General features: G+C 50.7%; 1 protein-coding gene across 2 annotated transcripts in view; it reads left to right on the top strand.

The window, feature by feature from the left end:
* LOC119979520 (rap1 GTPase-activating protein 1-like) overlaps positions 1-26,466 on the top strand; it is a 97,995-nt gene that overhangs the window by 36,324 nt on the left and 35,205 nt on the right. For both annotated transcript variants that reach the window (XM_038821854.1, XM_038821855.1), the window contains exons 7-16: positions 3,440-3,543; positions 6,201-6,279; positions 6,693-6,746; positions 7,474-7,557; positions 8,272-8,372; positions 9,091-9,220; positions 9,386-9,541; positions 10,066-10,137; positions 12,619-12,705; positions 13,560-13,694. In XM_038821854.1, coding sequence (XP_038677782.1) covers positions 3,440-3,543; positions 6,201-6,279; positions 6,693-6,746; positions 7,474-7,557; positions 8,272-8,372; positions 9,091-9,220; positions 9,386-9,541; positions 10,066-10,137; positions 12,619-12,705; positions 13,560-13,694 — 1,002 coding nt within the window. The remainder of the gene's footprint in view (positions 1-3,439; positions 3,544-6,200; positions 6,280-6,692; positions 6,747-7,473; positions 7,558-8,271; positions 8,373-9,090; positions 9,221-9,385; positions 9,542-10,065; positions 10,138-12,618; positions 12,706-13,559; positions 13,695-26,466) is intronic.

Raw genomic sequence — 26,466 nt, 5'->3', positions numbered from 1 at the left:
CCCGGAGGAAACCCACGCACACAGGGGGAGGACGTGCAGACTCCACACAGACAGTGACCCAGCCGGGAATCGAACCTGGGACCCTGGAGCTGTGAAGCATTTATGCTAACCACCATGCTACCCTGCTGCCCCAAACTTTGCAGCAGCTCCAGAGTAATTAGTTTGTAATATATTTATTCCAGTAATGTTAACCATGCATTTGTTTTATAATAAATGATTTTAACTAGTCAAGAACTAGATATTCTGTCGTGCATCATTCCTACTGGTCAGTGCACAAGAACATGACAGGGTAATGCCCATGTGTGCATGGGGTGACATTGCCTGTGTGTACTGGATGGTGAACCATCAAGCTCAGTGAGAGATCAGGGTACCCTTTCAAAATGGCGGCCCGATCTCTGGGGCGGGATTCTCCCCTACCCGGCGTGACGGGGGTCCCGGTGTAGGGGAGTGGCGCCAACCACTCAGGGGTCGGGTCTCCCCAAAGGCGCTCCACCTTTGGGAGCTAGCCCCGCGCCGGAGCAGTTGGCACCAGAAGACTGGCGCCCCGGCAGCGGGGCTGGCTGAAAGGCTTTCGCCGGTCGGCGCATGCGCCAGCAGTGGCGTCAGCGGCCAGCTGCCACTGATGTCACCACGCATGCGCGATGTGGGTTTCTCTTCCGCTTCCGCCATGGCGGAGGCCGTGGCGGCTGCGGAAGGAGAAAGAGTGCACCCAGGGCACTGGCCCGGAGTCTGAGCGGGGGGCCCCGATCGCGGGCCAGGCCACCGTGGGGGCACCCTCCGGGGTTCGATCGCCCCCCCAGGACCCCGGGGGCCATTCGCGCCGCTGATCCCGCCGTTACAGAGGTGGTTTAAACCTCGGCGGCGGGTGAGGCCTCCCAGCGGCGGGACTTCGGCCCATCCGGGCCGGAGAATCACCGCAGGGGCCTCGCCGATCGGAGTGGCGAGATTCCCACCACCGCCACTTCCCGGGTGGTGGAGAATCTCTGCCACGGCGGGGGCGGGATTTTCGGCGGCCCCAGGCGATTCTCTGACCCTGCTGGGGGTCGGAGAATTTCGCCCCTGAGGAGCGGGTCTCAACCTATCCACCAACACGACTTATTCCCAACTCCCCGAAATACAGAGTCACCTGGTAGATTTACACTGCCACCTGCTAGTCAGAGGTCATGTATAACATTATTTACATTATAGCTTACGCATATCATCACATCCCCTTTCTTTTGGAAATGTATTTATTTACATTCATGACTTTGTTTCACAATAAGATTTGAACATTTAACTATTTACAGCGGGTCTCACCGGCGAGTTCAGCTCCCCATTGCTGAAACGGGCGCGATCCAATGCCCATGCTTCACCTGAAAAGCAGTTCTCTGTGGCACAGTGTAACCGATAAAAGCTAGTCTCACTCTAATATGCAGATTCCTGATGTACCTGAGGCTTTGGAATTCATCCCCTTTGCCTCGGAGAGTTCGGGCAAGCGCAGCTCACTACTGGTCTCCACAATTGGAGATGCAGTGGTATTTGTCAAGGTTCATCCCGAGTAGCTCTGTGACACAGGACTCTGTGCTCTACGGATTGTTTCCAGGGACACACACCGAAACAAACATCAACTGCTGCAGGAAGGTCATCAACTCGGTGAAAGACGCTCTTTGGTCTGCCCGAAACTTGCTGATCTTCCAGTGCAAAGAGTTGTCTCGACCAAGTGTTACAGACTGGCACATTCCAAGGTCCAGGACTACGTGCTGAGGGATGCACTCAAGATGGGGCAGCTGCCGCCAAGGCGCAATGGAGAAAGACCACTTACCAGCAAATACCGGCCAGAGCTCCCACGGTGGCCTCCCACCGAGGGGTGGGTAACAGTGTAAAACCCCTCGGTCTGGGTCATTAACACTCCAATGTATAAAAGAAACATTGTAATGTATAAAAGAAACAACGATGTAAATATTTAAGAAAGAATTGTAACGTAAAGAGAGATATGTATGTAATGTCATCCCAATTGAATGGAAGAAAGTCAAGAGAATGTTTAACTTTGATGGAAATGTACAGTCAAGACAATTCAAAGTGTTCTGTAATGTTTATTATAGATTTTATGAATAAAGCATATTTTTTGAAAAAAAACTGGGGCGGAATTCTCTGACCCCCGCAGGGTCGGAGAATTGCCCGGGGTCGACGTAAACCCGCCCCCGCCGTGGCCGGAATTCTCCGCCACCCAGGAATCGGCGGGAGCGGGAATCGTGCCGCGCCGATCGGCGTGCCCCCCGCGGCGATTCTCCGGCCCGCGATGGGCCGAAGTCCCGCCGCTGAGAGGCCAATCCCGCCGACGTGGTTTCAACCTCCTCTGGTGGCGGCGGGATTGGCAGCGCGAGGGGGCCCCCGAGGTCCTGCGGGGTGGAGCGAGCCGATCGGATGCCGGGGGGTGCTCCCACAGTGGCCTGGTCCGCGATCGGGGCCCACCGATCGGCGGGCGGGCGAGTGCCATGGGGGCACTCTTTGTCTTCCACCGCCGCCACGGTCTCCACCATGGCGGAGGCGGAAGAGACCCCCGCTGACGCACCGGCGCATGCGCAAACCGGCAAAAGCCTTTCGGCCAGCCCCGACGCCGGCCGGCGGGCGTCACAGGCCGTTGGCGCCGGTTTTGGCGCCAGTCAGCGTGGCGCCAAACCACTCCGGCGCGGCCCTAGCCCCTAAAGGTGCGGACAATTCCGCACCTTTGGAGAGGCCCGATGCCGGAGTGGTTGGCGCCACTCCGCTACGCCGGGACTCCCCGCCCCGCCGGGTAGGGAAGAATCCCGGCCCTGGTCTCCACAGATGGGAACCAGGCAGAATGGCATTCGGGAGGGTCCCGCAAAGGATTGGAGACCCCCAGCTGCAAGGCCTTTGGGTAATGTGGTTCCCTGGCACTGGTGGTGCCACCTGGGCAGCCTGGCACTGCCAGCCTGGGTGATAGCCTAGCACTGCCAAGGTGCCCAGGTGGTATTTTTTGTGCACGTGGGATCGGGCCTGGGGTGTCCTGTTGGGGGGAAGCGGGGACCCTCCCAAAGTGCATTCGGGCTGGGAGGGGGTGTTGGGGAATGCTTCGGGGGCCTCACTACATGCTCCCCAGTGTAGAAAATGAGACTATTTGCGGCCTCAGCTAGCAGGGGTGTGCTAATAGTGGGAAAAGTGATTCGCAATGGCTTGAAAATTCTGGCCAAAGTGTGGGTAAATGTCGGTGTGGATCTCATCCAAACTGCTGGCGAGAAACAATCCACCAAACTCGCCCAAAATTAGGCTTTTGGTTAAATCACACCTCTGTCTCTCTCTCTCAGCCTCTGTCTCTCCCTCTCTGTCTCTCTCCCTCTGCCTCTCTCTCTGCCTCTCTCTCCCTTGCTACCTTCTCTCCCTCTCTGACTCTCTTTCTCTCTTATCCCTCTGTCTCTCAGTCTTCCCTGTTTTATTCCAGGAACACTATAATTTTTATGCCATTGATGTGTCACTGGGAAAGTTGCTCCTGTCGGTCAAATGTGAGCTGTTGGAAGGTCAGGAAATATTCAGACTTCTCCTGAGGTAAGAGAGTCTGGTCCAGAGTAACCCAAAAAAACACTGAACACTAAAAACACTGAACTCTGAAAACACTGAGCTTAAAAAACACTGTACTTTAAAAACATAGAATGTCAAAAACACCAAACCCCCATAAGCACTGAATCTCCAAAACACAGAGCTCCCAAAATACTGAACCCCGAAAAACACAGAATGCCAAAAACACTGAACCCCCATAGACACTGAACCCAAAAACACTGAACCCCCATAGACACTGAACCCACAAACACTGAACACCCAAAACACTGAACACCCAAAACACTGAACCCCAAAAACACAACCCCCAAAAACACAACCCCCAAACAACAACCCCGAAAACTCTGGACACCAAAATCTCTGAACCTCAAAAGTGCATCCTGAAAAAACAAACCCCCAAAACACTGAACCCCCAAAACACTGAACCCCCTAAAACACTGAAAGTGCCAAAATCACAACACCAAAAGACACAACCCAAAAAACAGTGAACTTGCAAAATACTGAACCCAAAAACACTGAACCCGAAAAAACAACTACAAAACCACGGCGGCCCCAAAACCCAGAACGTCAAAAAACACTGGACCCCCAAAAAACAACAAAACCTGAAAAAAATTGAACCACAAAAACACCAAACTCCCAAAAACAGTGAACCCTGAAAAACACTGAATCCCCAAAACACTGAATGCCACAAACACTAAATCCCCAAAACACAGTCCCATAAAACACTGAACCCCAAAAGCACTGACTTCAAATACAAAGCCTCAAAAATACTGAACCTCAAAAACACTGAACCCCAAAGGTGCCGAACCTCAAAACACAGAATTTCAAAAACACTGAACCCCAAAACACTGAGCCCCTAACACACTGGACCTTGAAAAATACTGAACTCCATAAACACTGGACACTGAAAAACACTGAACCTCCATAGGTGCTGAAACCCAAAACACTGAATCTCAAAAACAAGGGACCTCAAAGACACCGAACTTCAAAAATACAATCCTAAATCACAGAGCTCCAAAACATTGAAGCTCAAAAACCCAGACCCAAAAACACTAAATCCCCAAAACATCAAACCCCCAAAACACTGAACACCCACAGACAATGAACATAAAAAATAACTCCCTCAGTACTGACCCAGTGCAGCACTCCCTCAGCATTGACCCTTGGAAAGTGCAGTGCTCCCTCAGTACTGACCCTCCAACAATGCGGCACTTGATCAGGACTGACCCTCTGACAGTGTGGCACACCCTCAGTACTGACACTCCAACAGTACAACACTCTCTCAGTACTGACCCTCTGACAGTGCAGCACTCCCCCTGTACTGACCCTCCGACAATGCAGCACTCCCACAATACTGACCCGCTGACAGTGTAGCATTCCCTCAGCACTGATTCTCCCCCAGTGCAGCACTACCTCGGCCCTGACACTCCGATATTGCAGCACTCCCTCGGTACTGACCCTCTGACAGTGTAGCAATCACGTGCCCTGACTCTCTGACTGCATCACACTCTCAGGACTGCCCCAGAGGGTCAGTACTAAGAGAGTGCTGCATTGTCGGACGGTCAGTTTTGAGGGAGTGCTACACTGTAACAGGGTCAATACTAAGGCAATGTGCACTCCCTCAATACTAATCCTCTTACAGCATGGCATTCCCTGAATATTGAAGCTCTGATTGTGCAGCATTCCCTCAGTACTGACCCTCCAACAATGCAGCACCCCCTCAGTACTGACCCTCCGACAGTATCGCATTCGCTCAGTCCTGACCCTACGAAAGTGCCACACACCCTCGGTACTGAACCTCCTACAGTGTAGCACTCTCTCTGTATTAACCCTCAGTACTGACCCTATTCCAGTGTAGCACTGCCTCAGTACTGACGCTCTGACGGTGAACACTCCCTCAGTTCTGAGCCTCTGACAGTGTGACACTCCCTTAGGACTGAACATCTGACAATGTGCACTCCCTCAGTACTGACACTCTGACAGTGCAGAACTCTCTTAGTATTGACCCTATTACAGTGTAGCACTCCCTCAAAACTGACCCTCTGACAGTGCCGCACTCCCTTATTACTGAACCTTCGACAATTTACACTTCCTCAGTACTGACCCTTTGACAGTGCTGCGCTCCCTCAGCACTGAACCTCAGAAATTGCATTGCCCCCTTAGTACTGACCCTTTGACAGTGCTGCGCTTCTTCAGTACAGAGCCTCCGACAGTACAGTACACCCTCAGTACTGACCCTTTGACAGTGCGGCACTTCCTTGGTACTGACCCTCTGACAGTGCAACACTGCCTCAGTACTGGCCCTTTGACTGTGCTGCGCGCCCTCAGTACTGACCCTTTGATAGCGCAGCTCTCCCTTGGTACTGACCCTCTGACAGTGCAGCACTCCCTCAGTACTGGCCCGTTGACTGTGCTGCGCGCCCTCAGTACTGACCCTTTGATAGTGCGGCACTCCCTTGGTACTGACCCTCTGACAGTGCATCATTGCCTCAGTCCTGACCCTCTGATAGTGCAGCACTCCCTCAGTGCTGACCCTCTGACAATGCCATACCCCTCTTATTCTGATGCGCAACATAGGTAAGTTAATATTTAGTGCTGCTTGAAGCAACAAACAGAATTTAAAATACCTTTGCCTCTTATTCCTCAAGGACAAAATTGCAGACACACGTTGACACAATTCCAGTCTCGTCCCTGACCGAAATTCCAAATGCTGTTCAGATGGCAAAGGTATGTCACATTTGCAGGTTATTCATTATACAGTATGGTTATGCTGCTGTGGTAATGTTGAGGGAGCTTGATGCTGGCACTGGTATAAAGTGGGGTGTTTACAGTGTCAAGGTAATGTTGAGGGAGTTCTGTATTGTATCTATCTGGGAGTGCTCGATGCTGACACTGAATATAATGTGGGGCGTTTGCACTATCCATCTGTATTGCTACTGTCTCTGGGAGTGCTCAATGCTGACACTGTATAAAGTTGTGGACGGTGGGGGGGGGGGGGGTTTACACTGTCAGGGTAATGTCGAGGGAGCTCTGTATTGTAACTGTCTCTGGGAGTGCTTGATGCTGACACTGGGTATAAAGTGAGGGTGCGTGATTGGAGAAATTAAACTTCGCCTCATATAATGTGTATTGTCTTCCAGTTGGTGAATGAAGATGTTACTGTTGAACGATTCTACCCTGTGCTATATCCTAAGGTAAGAGAGAGAAAGACAGAGAGAGTGATTCATAAATATAGGGCAGCACGGTAGCACAAGTGGATAGCACTGTGGCTTCACAGCGCCAGGATCCCAAGTTTGTTTCCACGCTGGGTCACTGTCTGTGCGGAATCTGCACGTTCTCCCCGTGTGTGCGTGGGTTTCCTCCGGTGGTCCGGTTTCCTCCCACGGTCCAAAGACGTGCAGGTTAGGTAGATTGGCCAGGCTAAATTGCCCTTGTGTCCAAAAAGGTTAGGAGGCGTTATTGGGTTACGGGAATAGGGTGGAAGCGAGGGCTCAAGTGGGTCGCTGCAGACTCGATGGGCCGAATGGCCTCCTTCTGCACTGTATGTTCTATGTTCTAAAGAGTAAAAAAGTAATGTGCAGATCAAAGATTAATAATAATAATCTTTATTATTGTCACAAGTAGGCTTACATTAACACTGCAGTAAAGTTACTGTGTAAATTGGAAACCGAGGGAAAGTCAGAAAAGGAGAGAAAGAAAGAAAAATGAGACGGAATTGAGTGAGGGTCACAGAATGAATGAAGGAGAGAAGACAGTAAACGAGATTGAGTCAGAGAGAGAAAGCCAGATACATGCAGAAAGAGGAATATTAAAGAGAAGCAGCAAGTGAGAATGTGAGATTAACAGTGGAAAAGACAAAGAGATTGTTCCACAATGACTGGCTGGCTTCACTATGATGGGACTACTGTTTCTTCCTGCCAGGCCTCTGAGCTGATTGTTGCCTTCGATGAACATGTCATCACCAACACATTCAAATTTGGATTAATCTACCAGAGACACGGGCAGGTTAGTGTGAGCACCACAAAATCATCACCCTGCATGTTGTGAAAATTTCGCCTTCATTTCATGAATATCACACCCACTGCCTCGCCATCCATCTCAACATTGATCCCAAACTGCAATTGGATAGTGCCAGGGGGATTTACTCAGCATCTAACCCCGTGCTGTACCTGTCCTGGGAGTATTTGATGGGGACAGTGTAGAGGGAACTTTACTCTGTATCTAACCCCGTGCTGTCGCTGTCCTGGGAGTGTTTGATGGGGGCAGTGTAAAAGTAGCTTTATTCTGTATCTAACCCCGTGCTGTTCATGTCCTGGGAGTGCTTGATTGGGACAGTGTAGGCAGAGCTTTATTCTGTATCTAACCCTGTGCTGTACCTGTCCTGGGGTAGTTTGATGGGGACAGTGTAGAGGGAGCTTTACTCTGTATCGAACCCCGTGCTGTTCCTGTCCTGGGAGTGCTTGATGGGGACAGTGTAGATGGAGCTTTACCTTGTATCGAACCCCGTGCTGTCCCTGTCCTGGGAGTGTTTGATGGGGACAGTGTAGAGGGAGCTTTACTCTGTATCTAACCCCGAGCTGTACCTGTCTTGGGGGTGTTTGACGGGGACAGTGTAGAGGGAGCTTTATTGATTAGATAACCTCCAATCTGTTTTTAAAGCTTTATCTCAAACCGGTTTTTGTCTCTTTTTTACTCTAACTGCTGATGTTGCCTGCACAGATGACAGAGTCGGAGCTGTTTAGTAACAACGAGGAAAGCTTCGAGTTCCAAGAATTCCTGGAAATATGCGGTGAAAAGATTCAACTTCAGGACTTCAAGGGGTCAGATGATGGGGACGAGCGGAATTTCAACCAAGGGTCACTTGATTCAGCCTCTCCCTAACCCAGGGGTCACTGGACAGGGATCAGGAGCAGGAACCCGGGCTGCTTCACCCCCTCCCTAACTCAGGGGTCACTGGACAGGTTTCAGGAGCAGGAACCTGGGCTGATTCACCCCCTCCCTAACCCAGGGGTCACTGGAAAGGGATCAGGAGCAGGAACCCGGGCTGATTCACCCCCTCCCAAACCCAGGGGTCACTGGACAGGGATCAGGAGCAGGAACCCGGGCTGATTCACCCCCTCTCTAACCCAGGGGTCACTGGGCGGGTTTCAGGAGCAGGAACCCAGGCTGATTCACCCCCTCCCTAAACCAGGGTCACTGGACGGGGATCAGGAGCAGGAACCCGAGCTAATACACCCCCTCCCTAACCCAGGGGTCACTGAACAGAGATCAGGAGCAGGAACCCGGACTGATTCACCCCCTACCTAACCCAGGGGTCACTGGACATAGATCAGAAGCAGAAACCTGGGCTGATTCATCCCCTCCCTTTCTCCCAACCACAGGGGTCACTGGAGAGGGATCAGGAGCAGGAACCCGGGCTGACTCTCCCCCTTCCTAACCCAGGAGTGTAAGCAGTGAGGACATAGTGATGATACAAGAATGGGGAGTGGGGGGGGTCAATGGGCACTTCTCCAGCACTGGCTTTTCATTTTGTTTCAGATTCCGTGGTGGTCTGGACACTAACTGTGGCCAGACAGGTTCAGAGTCCATCTACACAAGGTACCAAGGGAAGGAGATCATGTTCCATGTCTCTACCAAACTTCCGTTTACAGAGGGAGATGCACAGCAGGTTAGTGAGACAAGAACTAGGTCCAAATCTAAACCTAAACAACCTTGTTACTGGTTTATACAATCACCACTGTAGGCCAATGCTCTTTGGCTTTCTTGCAAACGTTTGTTGTTTTCTTTTCCCAGATTGTACATGTTTCAATTTGCAATTTTGACTTTGTTGCAGCTCCAACGCAAGCGACACATTGGAAATGACATAGTGGCCGTGATATTTCAGGATCAGAACACACCATTCTGCCCAGACATGGTTGCATCAAACTTCCTTCATGCGTACATCATCGTGCAGGCTGAGCAAACACAATTCGGGGAACAGTTTTACAAAGTGAGGAAATATTTAGGAAATGTTCATGGTCTCAACATCCCCTCTCTACCTCTCAGGGAGATACCTGTACCCTAGCAGATGTCTCCCAGTCCCCCCTCCCCCCTCTCTCTCCGGGAGATATCTGTTCACCGACTCGTGTTTCTCAGTTCCGCTCCCTCTCAGGGAGATTTCTGTACATTGACCGATGTCTCTCATTCACCTTTTTCTCTGAGGGTTATATCTGTACACTGACTGGTGTCTCCCAATCTTCTCTCCTTCAGGGGGATATCTGTACACACAGACTGGTGTCTCTCAATGCCCTCTCTCTCAGGGAGATATCGGTACACTGACTGATGTGTCCCAGTCTCCTCTCCTTCAGGGAGATATCTGTACACCGACTGGTGTCTCTCAGTCCCCTCTCTCTCTTAGGGAGATATCTGTACACTGACTGGTGTCTCTCAGAATCTCTCTGAGGGAGATATCTGCACATTGATTGTTATGTGTTCCATGTCGCAGGTTGTTAAAATCTTTTTCACTGCCTGCAGGTTTCTGTTACTGCTCGAGACGATGTTCCATTTTTTGGACCGCGACTACCAGCACCAGCGTTCTTTACAAAGGTAAGTCAATTCTCTTATGCACCATCCCTGGAACCATTCTTGTAAATCTTCTTGCAGTCTCTCTGAAGTGTGGTGCCAAAAACCGGATACTATACTTCAGCTGAGACATTCACTCATGCCCTACCAATAGGAGTCACTTCACATTTCTGTACATTGCCCACCCATACTACAAAAATGTTTGTAGTTTTGAAGGTCTGCACTATCAAAGAAGAACAAAGAACAAACAAAAGTACAGCACAGGAACAGGCCCTTCAGCCCTCCAAGCCTGCGCGACCATGCTGCCGGTCTAAACTAAAATCTTCTACACTTCCGGGGTCCGTACCCCTCTATTCCCATCCTATTCATGTATTTGTCAAGACGCCCCTCAAACGTCACTATCACCCCTGCTTCCACCACCTCCTCCGGCAGACAGTTCCAGGCACCCACTAGCCTCTGTGTAAACAACTTGCCTCGTACATCTCCTCTAAACCTTGCCCCTCACACCTTAAACTGGTGCCCCCTAGTAATTGACCCCTCGACCCTGGGGAAAAGCCTCTGACTATTCACTCTGTCTATGCCCCTCATAATTTTGTAAACCTCTATCAGGTCGCTCCTCAACCTCTTTCGTTCCAGTGAGAACAAACCAAGTTTATTCAACCGCTCCTCATAGCTAATGCCCTCCATACCAGGCAATATCCTGGTAAATCTCTACTGCACCCTCTCCAAAGCCTCCACATCCTTCTGGTAGTGTGGCGACCAGAATTGAACACTATACTCCAAATGTGGCCCAACTAAGGTTCTATACAGCTGCAACATGACATGCCAATTTTTATACTCCAGCCAATGAAGGCAAGCATGCCGTATGCCTTCTTGACTACCTTCTCCACCTGTGTTGCCACTTTCAGTGACCTGTGGACCTGTACACCTAGATCTCTCTGACTGTCAATACTCTTGAGGGTTCTACCATTCACTGTATATTCCCTACGTGTATTAGACCTTCCAAAATGCATTACCTCGCATTTGTCCGGATTAAACTCCATCTGCCATCTCTCTGCCCAAGTCTCCAAACTATCTAAATCCTGCTGTATCCTCTGACAGTCCTCATCGCTATCCGCAATTCCACCAACCTTTGTGTCGTCCGCAAATTTACTAATCAGACCAGTTACATTCTCCTCCAAATCATTTATATATACTACGAACAGCAAAGGTCCCAGCACTGATCCATTGTCAATGGTCCCCAGCCAACAGTTCGTAATGCTGCCAAGTTTCATCTCTTACGATCAAAGACCATACCCTAAGAGTGGCTGGGATACTGGACTGAAATCCCAATATTTTAGTTTATTTTGTAAGACTGCAGAAAGAATGATTCGCTCAAGGGGTGATTGCATGAAGAAATAGGGCTTGGTTATTTTTAGAAGATAATATTATTATGGATACATTATTAACTTTTTAACTTCACACCCAAAACAAAAAACAGCTTACACTACTCCTTATACAGGACTGCTCAATTTTCCATTAAACAAGTAAAGGAACATATAGCTCTCAATCTATCTTGCTGTGGGAGAATTGTGAACTCAGCGTCAGGCAGATCAGAATTTAACTTCACTCTCCAATTTCTCCAAAACCATTGCCTCTGTAAAACATTTCAAAATGCTTCTCTGCCTTCCTTGGCTCCAGCAAACCGCAAAGCATGGTAACTCTCCAGGGTCTTTCCCAGTCAAACCACAGTCCATCAGTCCAGACTGAAAAACACATTCCTTTGTCAATTTCACCTTCTGGCTGCTAAAAGCACCGAGGCCCAGCAAAACAGAATTATTTTTTAAAAACATGACCACTGCAGTCAAACACATTCTGACTCTCGTATTTTAACCCTTAAATTACCCAGTACATAGAATCCAATATTCCTAATGTTTTCCAACCGTCAAAAATGTAATCTGCAGATTTTGAAATTGTCCCCTGCGCACCAAGATCTAGATCATTAATACCCATCAGAAGAGGCAAGTGTTCCAACACTGATCCCAGGAGAACTCCACTACAAATCTTTGTCCAGCCCGAAAAAAATCCATTGGCCGCTACTCTGTTTTTTGTCCATGTATCCATGGACTGTGCTGCCCTTTTATTCCATGACCTGTCCTGGGAGTGTTTGCTGAAATGTGTACTGTGTCAAATGCCTTTTGGTAGTCCATGTCCACCACATCAGCAGCATTACCCTCATTAAACCTGGTGCTGTACCTATCCTGGGAGTGTTTGATGGGGACAGTATAGCAGGTGCTTTGCTCTGAATCTAACTCCGTGCTGTACCTGGCCTGGGAGTGTTTGATAGGAAGACTGAAGAGGGAAATTTACTCTGTATCTCCCCCCGTGGTGTACCTGTCATGGCAATGTTTGACAGGGACAGTGTAGAGGAAGATTTACTCTGTATCTAACCCTGTGCTCTACCTGTCTTGGGAGTGTTTCATTGGGACAGTGTAGAGGTAACTTTATTCTGCATCTCTTTCACAGGGCCCAGCCTTTCGCGAATTTCTGCTCTCCAAACTCATCAACGCAGAGTACAGCAGTTACCGATCAGAGAAATTTTCTGCATTGGAGGTACAATATTGGGAAGCTGCCACTTCTTAAATCTCCTCTCCCTCTATTCTTCAATTAACAGGGAGTCTCCTGTTCTTCCCATTCCTCTCCCTGAATCCCAACATTGATGTGAAGTAGAAATATATAATGCTAGAAATGCTTAGCAGGTCAGAGAAGCATCATAGAATCCCTACAGTGCAGAAGGAGGCTATTCGGCCCATCGAGTCTGCACAAACCCTCTGAAAGAGCACTCCCCCAAGCCCAACCCTATCCCAATAACCACTTAACCTAACCTACAAATCTTTGGACACTAAGGGGCAATTTAGCGTGGCCAATCCACCTGACCTGTACATCTTTGGACTGTGGGAGGAAACCTACGCAGACACAGGGAGAATATGCAACTCCGCACAGACAGTCAATTGAACTGGGTCCCTGGCACCATGAGCCAGCAGTGCTAACCACTGTGCCACCCTGCCGCTGAGAATGAGAGACAGAAAGAGACCATCCAGTCCATGGAAACTGGGAAAGGTAGGGGATGGAAAGGACCTTGAGCACAGTTTGTCTGGGACAAGGAGAGAAGGAATATCCAAGACTGGAAGATTGAATGAGAGAAGAGTTTGTCTTTCATGGACAAAGGTGTTAAAAGTCTTGGTAAAGCAGGAGACCAGAATCCGAAACAATTTTTCTCTGAATTTCACTGAACTATCCCATCTCTAACTTTTCCCAGTTTTGGCAGAAAGTCATCGGCCTGAAACCTTAACTATATTGTTCTCTGTCTATGGATGCTGCCGGTATTTGTCTGTTTCGATTTCAGATTTCCGGCAGCCGCACTATTTTGCTTTCCTCGGAGTTAATGTATTTCCCTAACCCTCTAGGCCAGGACCAGAGGAGCACTCTTGAGCATTCTGTATGAGGAGCTACATTGGAAGAGCCAGACCATGTTGGGTATCAGAAGTAATGATGTGGAGAAGGTTGAAGATGGAGACCGAGGATTCTTGGAGCACTTTAAGGTGGGTGCACAGGACAGACTATACTATCTGCTTTACCTTCAACGGCAAGATCACCCCCTCCACTCTCCCCATCATGGCATCAAGCTTAGGCTTCTTTTTCCCTCTTTGCTGGATCCCAAATCTACTATCTGATCTTTGCTCCATCACGTGGTCCCATCGACGAGCCCAATATGCTGGCCTCCATCACACTCCATAGAATCCCGACAGTGCAGAAGGAGGCCATTCGGCTCATCCAGGCTGCATCAACCCTCTGAAAAAGCACGCTACCTTGACCAACTCCCCCGCCCTGTCCCTGTAACTCCTCCGAAGCTGCACATCCTTGGACTGTGGGAAGAAACCAACACAGACAAGGGAGAACATACAACCCCCACACAGACAGTCACCCACGGTTGGAAGTGAACCCGGGTCCCTAACGCTGTGAGTTAGCAGTGATAACCACTCTGCCCCAGTGCCAAGTGTGGGAGCACAGATTGCAATGAGGATTTTGATTTACAAAGGCGTTTGGTAATATGCCACATGATCAGTGACAAGACAAGAGCTTAGGGTGTTGAAGGTAATATATTAGCATGAGGACTGGCTAAAGAAAAGGAATCAAGGTAGTTGAGATAAATGGGTCCTTTTCAGGTTGTAACCGCAGGCATCAATCTATATCAATGACTTGGATGAAGGGACCTCAGGTATTGATGTGGATTCTCCCTTCAACGGTGCTCCAGTTGGGAATTTGCCCAAGCATGCCTTGACACCTTAGACCCCAAGGCAGGTCAAGGGGGGTCAGAGCATAACTGAGGTGCCCCCAAAATCCATCTGAAGGCCTCCCACCCCCACATCCCCACATCAAAATTCCTGCCCCTCCCCCGCTGACAGCAGAGACATCCTCTCTCTACCATGGGAATAACGGCTCATCCTCCCGACAATGCACATGAGGGCGTCCCTCCCCCCACTGATGCCCCCCCAGCCCCGCTATCATACCCCCTCATCAGACCCCCATCAGAATCCCCAATAGAGACCCCCATCAGATCCCTATCAGAGATCCCTCTATCAGAGACCCCCATTGGAGACCCCCATCAGACACTCCCAACAGAAACCCCCAAAGACTCCCCCATCAGAAACCCCTACCTAAAAACTGAAGAGGAGTCCATGCAGTATAGTGAAAGATCACTGCATTTTCATTTGCTCTTCCCTTACATCTGCTATCTCAGAAGCAAGTGTTTAAAGCAACAGCTGTTACAAGTGTCAGAGGTTTCCTCCAAGCGCAGTACACTTCAATGGGCTTCAAATTCCTCAACAGCCTTTGAAATGCAGATCTTCCATTAAATTCTACAATACATTGCATTAGCCATTGATTGACAGTTTTATTTATCTAGGCACAGCTGCTTAGGGAGTTTGTTTATATTTCATTCCCTTCACACTTGAATACATTTACATTCTCCTGCTTTGATGCTGACCACAATGTTTATTAACACTCTTGCTATGATTGACAGTTCCTCACCACATCAAAAGCAGCTAAGTGCTTTCTGCTGTGAAAACAGAAGAAGTGGGGGAGGTTGACCCATTGTTTCTGTGGGGTAGGGGGATGTGCCCTTACTTGTCAGCAGAGGGGGCGGCGGGGGGGGGGGGGGGGGGGGGGGGGGTTGCGTTGTGGGGTGAGGGGGTACAGCTGCCGGACCTTGGTATCAGGCCACCCACTAAAATGTCGACCCAATACTGGGATTCTGACAAAATCCAGCGATCTTTCCACCATGTATAAATTGGCTGGAGGACTTAGCCTCCAGAATGGAGACTCCATCGGTGCCACATGGAGCACAATCGATTCCAATGAGAAATGGTGCGGAATTTACTGGTTTCGCGATTGACACTCAGGAGGCTGACAACCTGCAGCCGCATATACACACTTCACTCCCCACACACACTCATCCCAGCCAACAAGATGGCAGCAAGGCGCACGGCCCCACGTTTCGTGGGCGCAGAGCTAGAGATCTTCCAGGAAGCCGTGGAGGAGAGGTGGATGACCCTGTAGCCCGGCTCAGAAAGCAGGCTGCCAGCCACTGGCATTCATCATGCCTGGGCACAGGTGGCTGAGGCTGTGAGAACTGTCCCAGAGATCCATGTGGCCCCTGTCCTGAAGTTCCTCACATTAACTGCGTCACCCATCGTGCAGGTGAGCGCCTGTGGGAGGTGGTGAGAGTCTATCCCTAAGCAGTCCTGCCGTTGATGGACCCATGCCCTGACGTCAGCGAGGACGAGACTGAGATGCATCTGGAGTCGGCGCCCCATGAGTAACATGCCGGTGCAATGCAGGTTGCGGAGTGGGGCGTTGTACTGAAAAGAAACCTCGGAAACCGCGTTTCCACGACCCTGAGGTCATCTTTCTCATAGCTCTCTTGAACATTTGTACCACTCGTTCGGCTAGCCCATTGGAGGCTGGCTGGTAAGGAGCCGTCCGCACGTGCTAGATGCCATTTGCGGCCATGAACGAAGCAAACTCCTGGCTCATGACCGCCGCCCGTTTTTCGGACACCAGGACCTCGGATAGTCCATGCGTGCTGAAATAGCCCTCAGTCTATCCATTGTTGCTCGAATAGTCGCCGTGGGGACCCGGTGTACTTCCAGCCACTTTGAGTCCGCGTCCACTAATATAAGGAATGTGCCCCCCTGAAACGGGCTGGCACAGGACCAAGGCTTCCTGGGCCACTCCCAAGGGTGTATCGGGTGCCTTCTGGTGCTCCTGGCATGGGGTGCAGTATTGGACCACCCATTCAATCTCGGCATCCAATCCGGGCCACCAAATGTAGCTGCGCATCAGCAGTTTCATCTTGGCCACCCTGATCTGGCCGTAATGAAGGTCTTTCAGCAGGGGCGCCTGTCCCCGTTCAGGTACGTCCACCCCTGTCCCCCACAGGAGGACACCGTCTTCGACGCTCATCTCGGGTAGCTTGGTGTAGGCCCTCATTCCATCTTCGTCACCAGTGTCGTAGATGGAGGCAAAGACTCCTGGAGAGGCCAGCCTGACAGGGTACAGCTTACTTTATACCACACTAATCACAATAATCACTCCACTCCCCGCAGAGTCTCCTTCCCAGAACTGCTTCCAGGTCGGGGCTTATATTCTGTAGGGAGCTCCACCAATTAGGAGGAAGGTCCGCCCCCTAATCGCCTGAGTACCTCATTCGCAGGTGTGTAAGAGGGGAAGCGGAAGCTGTACATCCCTGTTCCTGTTGGTGGTCATAACACGCCGTCCTGCGGCCCCTAACCATGGCAGAGCACAGGGCCCTGGATGTGGTCTGCTGCCCGAAGAAAAGGGAGATTGATGGGGTGTAGTTAGGCCACAGGAGAGGAATTGAGACCCCACTTAGTTATGGTTACTCAATGAAGTTACTGTGGAAAGGCCCTAGTCACCACATTCCAGCGCCTGTTAGAGAGGCAGGTAAGGGAATTCAACTCGCACTGCTGGTCTTGTTCTGCATTACAAGCCAGCTGTTTCGCCCACTGTGCAAAACTAACCCCTTCCCCAGCACTACCCCACAACACTCCCCCCCCCCCACCCCTACACCATCCACATCCTCACCCCACACCACCCTCATCCCCACCCTCACCCCCACACTCCCACACCATCCTCACTCCCACCCTCATCCCCACACCATCCTCACCCCCAAACTCAACCCCACATCACCCTCACCCCCACATTCATCCCCACATTCAACCCCATACCACCCTCACCCCTATCCTCTTGCTACATCACCCCACCCACACGCTCACACACACCCCCCCCCCTTACCATCCCCTGCCCACACACTCACCTCCATCCCCCCACCCCCGTGAGCCGAGCAGCGATGAGGAGAGCAGCTCAGTACTAGCCCTCCACCCGAGACTCAGGACATTCTAAAGCTCGGGTCGCTGAGGGTAACGCTGACTTTCCTTCACAACTGTCTCCAGCACCTTCCACCATCCAAGACACTCACCTCGGCCGGGCGCTTTCGTGAAGAGGCTCTTGCGACACTATCTGGTGTTCACCAGGCAGCTGATCCAGTGCAGCAGGTGGAGGTAGGAACTCCCGAGGGGGCGATGGTTAGAGGGCAAGCCGACACCACGGACTAGCTGCCGTCTAGATGGGTTTCGGGATTCTGAAATGGACAGCCACATCGATTGTGAAGGCGCAGCCGCAGTGCCAGGGACTGACAATACGAGGGGTTGTCAGCGAGCATCCAGCACCTACAGGTGCAGTTCGAGGAGTCCCCCGCATGCAGCAGCAGGAGGTAGTGCCAACCATGCTTGCCACCCAGGTTAGCACCTCACGGGTGGTGTCTGCGGTGAAGGCATTGGGAGCAATGGTTTGGTTACGGATCAGCATGTCAAAGGCCTGGGGCATTCTGTGCAGGTATTGGCCATGGCCCAGAATAGGATTGCCGCCTCACAGGCAACCATGTACCAGAGTCACCTGGAAATCATCTGGGCACTCCTGAGCATAGCCCAGTCACAGCTGGGAACATCGGCACTGGCCGATGTGGCACAGACGCAGAGGGAGGTGGCCCAGTACCAGAGGGTAGTGGCGCAGTCACTGGTTGATGTGACACAAACCCAGAAGATGTGTGTGAGCGGTGGACGGGTCTGGGCTGGCCAGAGTGCGGGGAGGAATGGGCAGATGTTCTAGGTGGCCCGGGCTCCCCACCCTCTTCCCCCCCCCGCCTCCGCCGTCCCCAACACCATCACCACAGGGATCCAATGGGACCTTTTGATGGAATGGCCAGCTCGCATGCAGGGACCACTCAGACAGATGGTGGAAAGTGCTAACGTGGGCAGGAGTCATACCTCGTCAAACGATGAGGAGTACCAGAGGTTATTGCGGAGCGGGTTGTCATCAGCCTCCATCCCATGGACCAGACCTGCTGTTACTACCAACCCAGGACCCACATCCTATAGTGTGGCTGGTGTGTTTCACAGAGTGAGTTACAAGCAGGGGGAGTGTCCGAGGTGGGAATGCAGTGTCCATGCCCTGGCCAGTCCCGCCCCCCCCCCCCCCCCCCCCCCCCCCCCGGCCCTAGTCGGTGAACCTGGAGGAGATCAGAGCGTCCCGTGCGAGTTGGCTCTGGCGCATGCGTTGTGCGGCCTCCCACACCTGCCTGGGCCCCATGTCCTGCCCATCCTCACCCTCTCCCGCATCCTCCTTATCGGCCAAGTCCTGGCGTTCCTCCTCCTCCTTCAGCAAGTCGCCCCTTTACTGCACAATGTTGTGGAGGATGCAGCAGGCTGGCACAATGCAGGCAACCCTCTCAGCATCATACTGGAGGGCCCTTTCAGAGTGGTCCAGGCATCTTCAGGAAGCTGAAGCACCACTCGATCACGCCCCTGGTCACTGCATGGGCGTTATTGTGGCAGGTCTCGAGCATCGGTCTGTGGCGTCTGGATAGGTGTCATCAACCGCAACTGTTGTGGAGAACCCCTGTCACCCAGGAGCCTATCCCCCAGCCTGGGGGTGGACTTCCGGACATGTCGGGAATAGTCGAGTGTGCCAGGATGAAGGCGTCATGCACATTGCCCGGATATCAGGCGCAGCGTGTGTGATGCGCAGCTGATGGTCACATATCATTGAGTGGAACCCTTTCGGTTTGTGGAGAGCGGCCTGTCATCTGCAGCTGCTCATAGGAGACATGCATCCCCTCGATTACCCCCTGGACCCGGGGCAAGTCGGCGATGGCAGCGAACCCAGCTGCCCGGCCATTCTGGTGGGCTCAGTCCACATTGAAGTGGATGTATTGAGCTGCCTGGGTGTGGATGCACCTGTGCACTGAGGTCTGTGAGATCACGGACAGGTCCCCACTCAGCACCTGGAAGGACCCCGTCGTACAAAGGTTCAGGGCGACCGTCACCTTGATAGCCACCGGGTCCTCCCTCATACCCCAGCGGTGCATGGTATGCCATGATGTGGCAGATCTGTCGCACTCTTCGGACTCTTCGACGGCATGCCTGGTCTGCAGGTCCTAGAATGACAGGTGCTACCGGTACACACGAGGCCTCATACACTGCCTCCTTGGCAACCCCTCCTCCTTGGCCTGTTGAGCGGCTCACTCTCCATCCTGGGTGGCTGCCTCCTTTTCCTCTGCTGCATGCTCCGCTACTGCACACTCCTCCCTGAGCAGCTCCAATCGTACAGCCACGGGGCATCCCCAGGGGGTGAAAGGCCCACATGTTAGCAGGGTGCGTACCCCCGTGTCCCTACCAGACCCTCCGGTAGCCCCGGTTGGCACTTCAGGGTCCGCTTCTTCACGTCCCCCTCTCCTCCCCCCACCATCTCCATACGTACCCCTGGCCCCGCTGTTGGCTGGAATCATGGGGACCTCTGGCTCCCGTCCCTGCTGCCAGGGGTACCATCGGCTGGCGCTTCCCTTATTAGGGGTGCGCTCAATGGCCCCAGACTGGCGCCCCTGTGAGGGCTACAGTGGGCATTGCCTTGGGGGGGCTGCCTGATGCCCCACTGGTGGGTGGTTGCCGGGTTGGGTGGTTGACGGCAGAGGGTGGGTGCGGAGGTGGTAGGGTATGGGCACCTCTACTGCCAGTATCACTCTGCAGAACCAGGGGCCAAGGTAGGTGGTCAGTGGGGTGCTCAATAAGATGATGCCTTGCGGGCCGCAGCAATGGCGGTCCGTGACTGGACACCGCCCCAGTCCCGTGGGGGTCACCCCGGCCACAAGGCCCGTTTCCCCGTTCCCTCCAGCCCTGGCAAAGTTCCCACCCACCCCAGCTTGCCCAGCAACTGTCCGGCCTGCCATTCCATGGTTGCGCCTCTCCGTGTCCTACCTCCTCTCTCTCCCTCATTAGCCACGATTTATGAAAGCACAAGGGAACCCCGCCGTCGGGAATTTGGCCCATCGGAGGTGGATGATCGCGGAGACCCCGGAGAATACCGGGTCGGGCCCACTAATGACACATAAACGGTGTTTACTGTTCCTGCATTCCGGAATGCATAGCCGCCGCTGTCAAGGTGACAGAGAATTGCGATTTGGCGTCAAATCGACGCCCACCGCAATTTGTCGTCGGAACCTATTCTCGGCCCAATCACGTTTCGTGCTTTCGGCATCAGCCAATGGACACTCCAGCTCAATGTCTTTAGCTCTTGGCTTCCCAATAACTACAGTCACAATGTTTGTAAATATCAACCCTTTAAATGCCCCACCCTCTACACAAGCAGAAGGCAGACAGAGGGGAAAAGAGGGTTGTGATATAATGATAAAAGTGAAAAGGATAAGAGTGTTTGTTCCAGATGGTTATTATCTAACACACCGTCCTTCAATATAGGATTTCAGTTTGAAGTTTCTGCCTGATGTCTGTAATGATCTTTGCAGTATACTCATTCAGGTCTCTGCAGTTTCAGAAATACAATAGCTCTGCAGCTTTTCTGGAGTAAAACAAGAGAGAAAGAGAGAGAGCAGCTTCATTCCTCTGATTATCCAGAAGCCTGATAGTCCTTCCTTAGTTCTCTGAAAAACAATCATCTCACTTGGGCAGGATCCAATCATTACTTGTTACCAGGTAAAATATGGCCTTTTGGCCAATTCATTGGCCACCAGCCAACCAATCGAACCGTGTCTCATCGATCTCTTGGGTGTCAAAAAGTCTGAGTTCTGCTGTCCGAAGGGTATCACAGTGTTCTCTTTTGTTGCTTTTGAATTCCCCATTTCCCCTGCTTGACTTAGAAGGTATATGTCCTTTAAACAACCATGGATCAAAATGATAACAGCAAAATTAAATTCACCTGAGGAAGGAGCAGTGCTCCGAAAGCTAGTGTTTGAAACAAACCTGTTGGACTTTAACCTGGTGTTGTAAGACTTCTTACTGAGCAAAAATAAAGAAAAGGGAAAAAAGGGAATCAACAAGAAGGACCCTTGCAAAAGGGATAAAGACAGGTTAAGTGAGTGGACATAAATCTATCAGATGGAGCATCTTGTGGGTCAAGTGTGCATCATGTGAGATAAGGTGGTGGTGTTCACTTTGGCAGGAAGAATAAAAAAGAGCAGTAATCTATTTAAATGGAGAGAGATTGCAGAATTCTTTGTGGTACAGATGGACCTGGGTGTCCTGTACATTAATCATAAGACATTAGTACGTAGGCACAGCAAATGGTTTGGAAGGCAACTGGAATATTAGCCTTTATTGCAAGGGGAGTGGAATAGGGAAGTCTTGCTACAACTGTACAGTCCGCAGCTCAAGTACTGTGTCGAGATTTGGTCTCCTTGAAGTAGTTCAGAGAAGATTCACTGGACTTGTCTCTGGGATGAAAGGGGTTTGTCTAATGAGGAAAAGTTGAGCTAGTCACGTCTGTACCCATTGGAGTTTCGAAGATCAAGAGGGGATTTTATTGAATCGTATAAAATCCTGAGGGGTGGGCTAGACAGCGTAGATGCTGAGAGGGAGAGAACAGATTCAAAATAAGGAGGTCTCTCCCATTGAAGGCGGAGACAAGGAGGAATTTGCTTCTTGGAGGGTAGTGACACTGTGGAATCCTGTTCTCAGCAGAACAGTGGAGGCTGAGGATCACTGAATGTATTCGAGGCCGAGCTAGATGGATTTGTGACAGCAAGGGGGTGGAGGGGATATGGGGGGACAGACATGAAAGTGGAGTTGATGCCACAATCAGATCAGCCATTATCGTATCGAATGGCGGAGCAGGCTCGAGGGGCTGAATGGCCTACTCCTTTCCTTGTTCTTATGTCCCTCAGCACTGGTACATTACACCTTTGTTTTTTGCACCTTTAATCTGTTTTTAATACACACATACAAACATAGAATGAGGAGCAGGAGGAGGCCAAACAGGCCCATTAGCTTTTTCAGTCAACTGTCTAAATAACTCTATAAGAGGCTTGATGTTGAATTGTTGTTGATTTATTTGACTCTGAAAGCCAATCAGCCCTACAAGTCCATTTTGTCTGTAGAGCATTCCCACTCACTGGGCAAATAAAGTTTCCTTCTCACATTCTCCCTTGCATCTCTTACCCAGAACCTTTAATCAGTGCTCCTTAGTCCCTGTGGTCAGTACCTGATAGGTTCTGTTAATGAAGATTAAATACTTGAGGTATTAAGGTGAAGACATGTTCAGGTATTGATTAGTTAATTTTGCTCAGATGTGTGCATAAGGGAGAGTCAGCCAGAACTGGTGTTAGTGTGGCGAGCAATAATAATAATAATCTTTATTGTCACAAGTAGGCTTACATTAACACTGCAATGAAGTTACTATGAAAAGCCTCTAATCGTCACATTCTGGTGCCTGTTCGGGTACACAGAGGTAGAATTCAGAATGTCCAATTCACCTACCAGCCACCTTTCGGAACTTGTGGAGGAAACCTAAGCACCCGGAGGAAACCCACGCAGACACGGGGAAAACGTGCAGACTCCGCACAGAAAGTGACCCAAGCCGAGAATCAAATCTGGGACTCTGGCGCTGTGAAGCAACAGTGCTAACCACTGTGCTACTATGCCGCCCCCCAGCCTCCACAAAGAGTTCACAAGTAGGCTTATGAGTTTGCTTTGACACTTGTATCGTCAGCTAATGGAAACAGTTGTTTCTTTGTCTACCCCATCTAAATTGTTGTTTACAGCACAGAAGGAGGCTATTCGGCCCATCCTGTCTGCACCAGCTCCCAAACGAGCTACCAAGCTCGCCTCATTCCCAACCCTATCTCCATAGCACTGTAAATTAATCCCTTTCAAATATGTTGAGTTCCGGAGCCATGAGGTCATGTTGCAGTTGTACAAAACTCTAGTACGGCCGCATTTGGAGTATTGCGTACAGTTCTGGTCGCCTCATTATAGGAAGGACGTGGAAGCTTTGGAACGGGTGCAGAGGAGATTTACCAGGATGTTGCCTGGTATGGAGGGAAAATCTTATGAGGAAAGGCTGATGGACTTGAGGTTGTTTTCGTTAGAGAGAAGAAGGTTAAGAGGTGACTTAATAGAGGCATACAAAATGATCAGAGGGTTAGATAGGGTGGACAGCGAGAGCCTTCTCCCGCGGATGGAGGTGGCTAGCACGAGGGGACATAGCCTTAAATTGAGGGGTAATAGATATAGGACAGAGATCAGAGGTGGGTTTTTTACGCAAAGAGTGGTGAGGCCGTGGAATGCCCTACCTGCAACAGTAGTGAACTCGCCAACATTGAGGGCATTTAAAAATTTGTTGGATAAGCATATGGATGATAAGGGCATAGTGTAGGTTAGATGGCCTTTAGTTTTTTTTCCATGTCGGTGCAACATCGAGGGCCGAAGGGCCTGTACTGCGCTGTATCGTTCCATGTTCTATGTATCCAACTCTCTTTTGAAACCTCCTAAGGAATCCACCTTCACCACTCTCCCAGGCAGCGCATTCCAAACCCCAGCAACTTTCTGAGTAACGCAGTTTCTCCTCATCTCACTCCTAGCTCTCTTGCTGACCATCTTGAAATTATGATCCCTAGGCACTGATTTATCAACTAGTAGGAACAGAATATCCTTCTTTACTATGTCAAAATTGTTCAGAACTTTGAAGACCTCAATAAGGTCACCTCTTAATCTTCTCTGCTCCAAGGAGAATACACCCAATTTCTTGAATCTATCTGTGTATCTGAAATTTCTCATTCCTGATATCATTCTGGTAAATCTCCTCTGCACTCTCTCAAGGGCTTTAACATCCTTCCTTAAATAGGTTGCCCAGAACTGCACACAATACTCTAAATGTGGTCTGACCAAAGAGTTTTAGAGGTGTAGCATCACTTCCTTGTTTTTATACTCTATGCCTCCATTTATAAACCCAGGGATCCGATAAGCCTTCATTTAAAAAAAAATGTATTTTGTTACAAACATGTATCAAAACAGGTTACAGCAAATAAACTCCCCAGGAAACATACTTCCCGACAACAGTCTGTCCAGATTTTGCTCTTTTTCAACCCCCCCCCCCCCCCCCGATGATGAACAGCTCCTCAAACATGGTCACAAACATCTCCCACCTTTTCTCAAACCCCCCCCTGCTGAGCCCCTTAACTCAGACTTTATCTTCTCTAACCGCCGGAAGTTGTACAGGTCACCTGACCAAGCTGCTACCCCTGGTGGCGGTGCCGACACCCACTCTAGCAAAATTTGCCGCCATGCAATCAGAAAGGCGAAGGCCACGACATCAGCCTTCCTCCTCTCCATGAGCTCCGACTTCTCTGAAACCCCAAATATCGCCACCAATGGGTCCAGGTCCACCTCGTCCTTCACTATCCTGGCTAAGACCGCAAACACACCCGCCCAGAATCTTCCCAAATTTTCGCGTGATTCGCTGCTTCCCGCCCTCACCTCTCACACTCATCTGCTGCCCTCTGAAAGAACCCACTCACTCCCCCTCTACCCTCTCATTTAGCTCCACCAGACGAGCGAACACTTCCTCCAAATACAAATCCCTCACCTTGACAAGTCCCACTTCCATCCACCTCCTGTATACACTATGCGTCCTGGGCTCTAGTTGCGATTTTGGGGTCACCGGCGGGGGGGGGTGACATGTTCGCAGTCCAGTCGGGACCCAGGGTTCCACGAGGTTAGGGTCTTCCTTTCGGCATCTTCGGGTCCCTGGAGCTGTGAAGCAACTCCTGCTTGAGATGGAATTGTTTGGTTCTTTTCCACCCGGACTGAGGGGTGTTTGATGGCAAAAGTTACATTAATACTGAGGGAATATAATACTCCTTTGCTGGGACCAGTTTAAGGCTTTCCGGAGATGAAGTGTAACGAACAAGAGGAGCAGCTTGAACAAGAGATTAATCGAGATGTGACACAGGAAAAGATGGTGGAGAGTGGTCTACGGAGCAGTTGGAAAACTTTCTCAACACATTCCAACAACAAAGGAAGGAGGCCTCAGAGGACGTGACAAAGGTGGTGGAGCCGCTTAGGGCGACTATTGAGCATGTGAAGCAGAGGGGAGTCGATGGGGGAGCACGAGGATCGACTACCTCACTGGAGGCAGAGATGGAGATGGTGATTGTGGTGAATGTGATTCACACCGGATTATAACCTGTATATACACATGTCTATATTGTAAGTGCAGTTGCACTATCTGACCTCCAGGGAGAGTAGCTCTGGGAATGCTTGAGAGTTGTACGGGGCTTCTCCCTTGGCTCCGCCCAGGACTCCTCCCCCGGGAGCTGCTGTATAAAGATCAGTGCCACAGGGTCAGCCAGCCAGTTCACCGAAAGTTCAACGGCTAACAGGCTGGCTCTGTTGTAAGTATATTAAAACCGTTAATCTAATCCTACAAGCACGTGTCCGTAGAATTGTTGGTTCCAACAGTGATGAGCAGCCAAAAAAGGCTGAAGGAAAAGTTGGAGGATCTTGAGGCAAAATCTCTGGACCATGGGAACACATAGAGTCATAGATGTTTACAGCATTAAAACAGGCCCTTTGGCCCAGTTTCTATCACTAAGTTTGTCCTACTTGCCCGCATTTAGCCCATATCCCTCCACACTCACCCTGCCCATGTAACTGTCCACTGCCTCTGGCAGCTCGTTCCAGATACTCACCACCCTCTGTGTGAAGAAATTTCCGATCTGGTCTGGACACCTGAGGGTATTGAAGGTGGTGGTGAGGATGCATTGTTTTCTTGACAAAGAGAAGATTGAGGTGGGCGAGGCAGACAAAGATGTGCACCTGGGAGGAGAACTCGTTGCATATTTATCAGGACCTGGGAGCAGAACTGGCCAAGTGGAGGGACGGTTACAATCAGATCAAGGCTGCCCTTTATAAGAAGGGGGTCAAGTTTGGGGTTCTACACCCCGCT

This window comes from Scyliorhinus canicula, chromosome 16 (genome assembly GCF_902713615.1).
Source record: "Scyliorhinus canicula chromosome 16, sScyCan1.1, whole genome shotgun sequence".
In the NCBI taxonomy this organism is placed as follows: domain Eukaryota; kingdom Metazoa; phylum Chordata; class Chondrichthyes; order Carcharhiniformes; family Scyliorhinidae; genus Scyliorhinus; species Scyliorhinus canicula.
This window is presented reverse-complemented; position numbering and strand designations above follow the sequence as displayed.